This window comes from Carlito syrichta, unplaced genomic scaffold (genome assembly GCF_000164805.1).
Source record: "Carlito syrichta isolate Samal-C Ts95f unplaced genomic scaffold, Tarsius_syrichta-2.0.1 Scaffold305565, whole genome shotgun sequence".
Lineage (NCBI taxonomy): Eukaryota > Metazoa > Chordata > Mammalia > Primates > Tarsiidae > Carlito > Carlito syrichta.
In genome coordinates this window covers 84881-90759 of record NW_007249661.1, presented here as the reverse complement: position 1 = coordinate 90759, position 5879 = coordinate 84881, and the positions used below count along the sequence as shown (strand labels likewise).

Sequence of the window (5879 nt, the reverse complement as noted above, 5' to 3'; positions counted from 1 at the left end):
TTTTTTTTTTTTTAATTTATAATTTTTTATTTTAAAGATGCAGTATACAATTCAGGGTTAGTTATACAGGTGTTCATTGTACAGGTGGCCTTGTTAATGAGGTATGTTCACTCCTCCCCCAGTAGATTACCACTAGCGCCAATCCTGCCTCCCCCAACCCACTCCCACCCCCACCACCGCAGTTTCCTGTGACTGCCAATCCTTTTCTAAAAGTATTATGATCATTGTTCAAAGACCACTTATGAGTGAAAACATGTGATACCCAGTTCTTTGTTTCTGTGTTAGATCATTCAGTATTATAGACTCTAAATTACCGTGAAGTTCATAATTTGGTCCTTCTTAATGGCTGCGTAATATTCCATCAGAACACCAGAGCTTCCAATCAAATTACATGCAGACGCTTATCAGACAGATTTGATGTTCTAACCAAAAGCAAAGAGAATTTTAGTGCTAGTTATCTTAAGCAGGCTTATGTTGAACCACATTTATTCCATGTGCAATCATTATTTCAACCTGAAAATATAAAGTTTACCTCTACAGGTTGACAAAAAGTTATCAATCCCTATTTTGAGATTCATCTCTAAGGAGAAAGTGACTTCTTAGAAATTTTGGGTCAAGAGAAAGAATATGGTCCTGCTGGGGTGCCTGTCAGATTTTCTAGGGGTCATTGACTTTTTTTTGTTAGAAGTCTGAGGTCAAGCTCATTTCCTTCCCCTGTTGTTCTTTTCACTTTGTTTTTATATCAAAGGCTCAGCTAGAAAAAAAGCGAGATGACTTTTGTAAACAGAATGAAAAAGCATCATCAGATCGTTGCTCAGCTTTACTTCAGGAAATGTTCAAGCCTCTAGAAGAAGAAGTAAAGGAGAAGATATAGTCTATGCCAGGGGGCTATCGACTCTTTATTCAGAAAATAGAAGACCTGAAGAAAAAGTATAATCAGGAATAGAGGAAGGGAATACAGGTAACCAACATTTATCATTTGATGATGGGAACTGATGATGTGCCTCCTTGAAAGGCTCATGTGACCAAGCATAACTGACACAGGTGTGCATTACTGCACATAGGTGTGCATAACATTCATGCTTTCATTCAATAACATGGACAGGGGGCCTTTTATACCAGACAGAGTCTATGTTCTCATCAAAGAAAGTGCAGGCAATTAACAGTTGAATGATACATTGAATTATCAGATCAACCACCAAGTTGTCATCATCCAAAATTACAATTCGATATTTTGCTCTGCAAAAGAGGGGCACCTGCCCATCTGTATCCCCTTTACAATCAGCCACCTCACCAGGAGCTAAGGGAGCCGAGAACACTCAGAAACAGTCCTTTGAAGTGGCGTAGGTATGAAGGGCACAGAAGGGAAGCTGGTGGCACTCAGAATGGTCCAGTGTTTAACATAACGTCATGTGCTTTCCTACAATGCAGCCTCTAACAAAACTAGTCTGTCTGATACCTCTGGTAATAGGATTTTCTACCTATATACCAAGAAGTTTGGGGAATCACCATAGTCTGGACGTGGTGAGTGCTCACACAGACTTCGAGGGGTTCGTACTGTGAGGCCAAATGTTCTTATGAGGTTGCCCAAATCAACAACAACAAAAAACACATCAGCAGGGCCTATGGCGGTTCCACGTGTGCAAAAGGTGTTCGTGACAGAATCTAGTGTGCTTTCCTTATCGAAGAGCAGAAAATCGTTGTGAAAGTCTTGAAGGCACAAGCACAGAATCAGAAAGCACATTAAAGAAATGAAGCATTTTTTTCTGTAATAAAAATGTAAAGACTTTTTTTTAAAAAAGGTGGCAAAACCCAATGATGGTTTCTTAAACAACAATGGTGATCTGTCAGCTTAGGTGTCAAATCGGCTTTAAAGGACAGCTGGGTCTAAGGTTTCAAATAATGTTATGATCGCTCTCACTGTTCGTTATTTCCTACACAGCTCCCATCCGTCCCCCCTCTATCACCATAACTATAATTTCCTCCCACAATGATGGCTTCATTCTCCATGAATCTCACTCCAGATGGGACCATGACACTAACAGGTTAAACTTAGAGCCTTGAATCTAAAACCAAGAGACCTCTTTTTAGGCCAACACCTACATGACACTCCTAAAAGGACAATGTGAAGTGAGGTTCTCAGATTGGAAGCCTGGAACATGCACCTTGTTCCTGTGACAGAAACTTGTGACCACCAGGCATGCCAGCACCAAGAAGAGCAATTCCTAGAGGAAAAGATGGTGGGCAGACAACAAAGAACAAGTGTTTACAGCCCTTGCCTACTGCTAACTATGTGTTCTCTGGGTCCTAAGGCTGAAGAGATTCTGCAGATATACTTGAAGTCCAAGGAGTCTGTGAGAGATGCGATTCTGCAGACAGACTTGAGTGTCTCAGAAAAAGAAAAGGAGATTGAAGGTAAGAAATGAGTCAAGAGATTAAACATCTTAAACACCCTTAATTTTAAGCCGGGCTCGGTGGCTCAGCCTGTAATCCCGCACCTTGGGAGGCTGAGGTGAGTGGATTGCTTGAGCCCGAGGGTTCGAGACCTGCCTAGGCAGCGAGACCTCATCTCTACAATAAATCAAAAAATCAGCCGGGCGTGGTAGCGTATGCCTGTAATTCCGGCTACTTGGAAGGCTGGGGCGGAAGGATCGCCGGAGCCCAGCAGGTCGAGGCTGCGGTGGCCAGGAGCGGCCACTGCACTCCAGTCTGGGCGACTGAGTGAGACTCCAACTCAAAAAAAAAAAAAACCCTTAATTTTAAGTCACCTGGCTGGGCAAACCTGCATCTTTAAACCAGTGCAAGAAGAGTAAAGATGTGTCTTACTTGCTGAAGTCATGTGTCAAAAGGGCATATGCCATCAGCAACAACAATAACAGGTAAGTGTACGAGGAAGAATGAGGCGACAAGAACACCCCACACACATTTTTTCCTCTTCCTTTTCCTCCACAGAGGAACGTGTGAAAGCCGAAGCTGCACAGGCTGCAGCCAAAATGGTGGAGGAAATGCAGAAGAAGAATGAGCAGATGATGGAACAGAAGGAGAAGAGTCATCAGGAACATGTGAAACAACTGACTGAGAAGATGGAGAAGGAGAGGGAGCAGTTATTGTCAGAGCAAAAGTTGATGCTGGCTCTTAAACTTCAGGTATCGAATTGCATCACCTGGAGCCTTCTGTTTTCCCGTTTCTCTCCATCCTCCCTGATCATAAACTTAGTGTGGCAGGGAAAACACGAAGCCCAGAGGAAGGGCCTTTCTTGTTCTCCTGTACTTTTAATTTTTGTTTTTTGCTTTGTAAAGTTAGGTGCATGGTTGCCACTGTTGGGGTGACCCTTTATGGGACGTATACGTATTTTTATCTTTATCCCACAGGGTGCCCCCTGCTATATTAAACTCCCCCTTCCCCTGTAGGTGGTCTGCCTCCCACATGGCACTGGAGACAATGTGACTAGGAGGAGGAGAACCATCACAGACCTTGTCAGTAGCTCTCACGTTCTCTCACATGTAGAGCAGGACGGCAACTCCAATACAAGCCTGGTTTGTCTGGCACGAATGAGGCCCTGTGGCTACAATGCCAGCCAGTCTGTCTCCTCACTCCCTGTCTGTCCCAAGAGTCCTCTGTGTGGCACCTCCTCCATCTCAGCTTGCTCAACCTGCTGGGGTCACTGGCTGCTGGGGCTCTCCACCTTGCTCTGCTTCGAGAGTTAGCTGAGTGCATCGGCCGGAATCTGTGGTTAAGAATTAGCGTCCAGATCTGGGCACCATGATTGCTCATTCCAATCACCAGTCAGCAGCAGAAGACTGGGGTGAGGAGAGAAGTGGGAGTGAGAGGCCTGGTGGGAGGTGGGTGTGAAGAGTGGAGTTGGGAGAAGTGAGCAAGGCCTCTTATGTACAATTTATGGCAGGGAAATCAAGACTAGTAATTTAGGTTCATCAATAGAGCCAGATCCATAAGCTGAAACTCCTTAGCTAAAACACCCAGAAGAAGTCATCACAGAGCTCAGATGCCCAGCAAATAGTATATTAGTATAAGGGTAGAGAAAATTTCAAGAAGAAATTAAATAATAAATCAATAAATGTGGAAGCAAGATAAATATAGAGATTTGCTTAATGCCGTACTTTCTTCAGCTTCGTTTGTTTCTTTTTAGGAACAAGCCCTACAAATAAGGGAGGGATACCAAATGGAAAATGCACGACTTTACAATGAAATACAGAATCTAAGTAGGAAGATAGAAGACTCAAATAAGTCCTGTACCATAATCTAAAGGCCAAAGAACAGAGCTTTCTTTACACCGTTACCCAAATGAAAAAAATGTAGAATTTGTAAAAAATGTCATTACACTTGATAATATAGTCATCCATCATAACAATAAACGTTTGTCAAGACATGCAGTACTATGATTGAAATCATGTCCACAATTCCTGAAAAGAGTATAATTGTATAACAAGGATGCATTTTCCTCTGTGCCAACAGAGGAGGGGTTATGAGCTGGTGCCACTCAGGAAAGTTTATTTTTCCAGGTGACCAGCAGTAGACAAATGGATACTAAGCAAAGTCTTAGCGACAAGTCTTGGGACCTACATGGGCACTGGTTTGGTCAATTGTATAATGGCCCCCAAGGTCAGGAACAACCATCCTAGCTTCTTAGTGAAAAGCAGGTACAGTCCTCCATTATATCGAAGTTACACAGCATGTGAGCAAGCATGTGATTTCTGGACACTGGCAATAGAGAGTCCTTACTGATGGATTTCAAGCTAAAGCAAATCAGTCTATACAGAAATCTAGAATCACTGTGTAGTCTCCAAAGGAAGATGGAAGAAACTATTAGCATGAGTGGGAACTGGGACATAAATCAATGGGCTAGCAAAGAAAGCTCTTCCTCCTTGTTCAATTCATCCAGATTATAACTTTAACAGGACACTTTACACGTTTCTACAATTAACGCTGGGTTAAACATAGTCATATGATAATAATATGCGTTGTATATTTTTTGTAATGTGAAATTTGCAAAGATGAAATTTAAATGATGATGGACAATATGTTAGAAAACTGAACTAATTTAATTATTTGATTTTTCTATTCCAAAAACTTCAGCAAGTCTTTTCCTATTTTTTTAAGTCTTATTTGAAATCCTGTTGATTATTTCCAAAAGAAAATAAAATATCTTGAATATTTTTGAAACCAATAAAATTAAGTTCTTGTTATTACTTAGTATGTGTAGATTTTATCCCAACTTTCAGAAGGGCCTAAATAAGCAGTTGATTTTTCTTACAGCAATCGAGGATTATTTTGAGCTAGAAATAAAGTGTGCTTCACTAGGTTTTTTATTTCTGATTGGATTTTCTTTTTCAGATTTTCGCCAAAAAAAAAAAAAGGTTTTAGTCTTCATAGCAATGAATAGGCTAGCTTTTCTGTAAAATAACAAGTAGCAACTCTTTGTGGCCTTGCTGGTCATACAGTCTCTGTATCAACTACTCACCTCAAGTTGGAATTGTGACCAGAGATAATACATAACAAATGAGTGTGGCTATGTTCCAATAAAACTTTATCTACTTTTTTTTTTAAAAAGGTGGTTTGCAAACTTCTACTTTATGGAGACATTGGTCAAAGCTTTGTATACCTGCTTAATGTTACTTACACTTATAAGAATCATACAGATTAGATTGCATATGTTAGAATCTTGAAATAATTATGTGGTGTTTCAAAATATTACATGATGAGAAAAAAGCAAGGAAGCAATGAATGCCATTCAATCCACATTAATAACCCAATCTTTTTTTTTTTTTTTGAGTTGGATTCTCACTCTGTCGCCCAGACTGGAGTGCAGTGGCTGCTCCCGGCCACCGCAGCCTCGACCTGCTGGGCTCTGGCGATCCTTC

General features: G+C 41.2%; 1 protein-coding gene across 1 annotated transcript in view; it reads left to right on the top strand.

The window, feature by feature from the left end:
* LOC103264092 (guanylate-binding protein 1-like) overlaps positions 1 to 4264 on the top strand; it is a 15730-nt gene extending 11466 nt beyond the window's left edge. Inside the window, 4 exon segments of the mRNA XM_008061740.1 lie at positions 749 to 961; positions 2313 to 2415; positions 2953 to 3146; positions 4148 to 4264. Coding sequence (XP_008059931.1) covers positions 749 to 961; positions 2313 to 2415; positions 2953 to 3146; positions 4148 to 4264 — 627 coding nt within the window.
* Positions 4265 to 5879: the final 1615 nt, after the last annotated feature.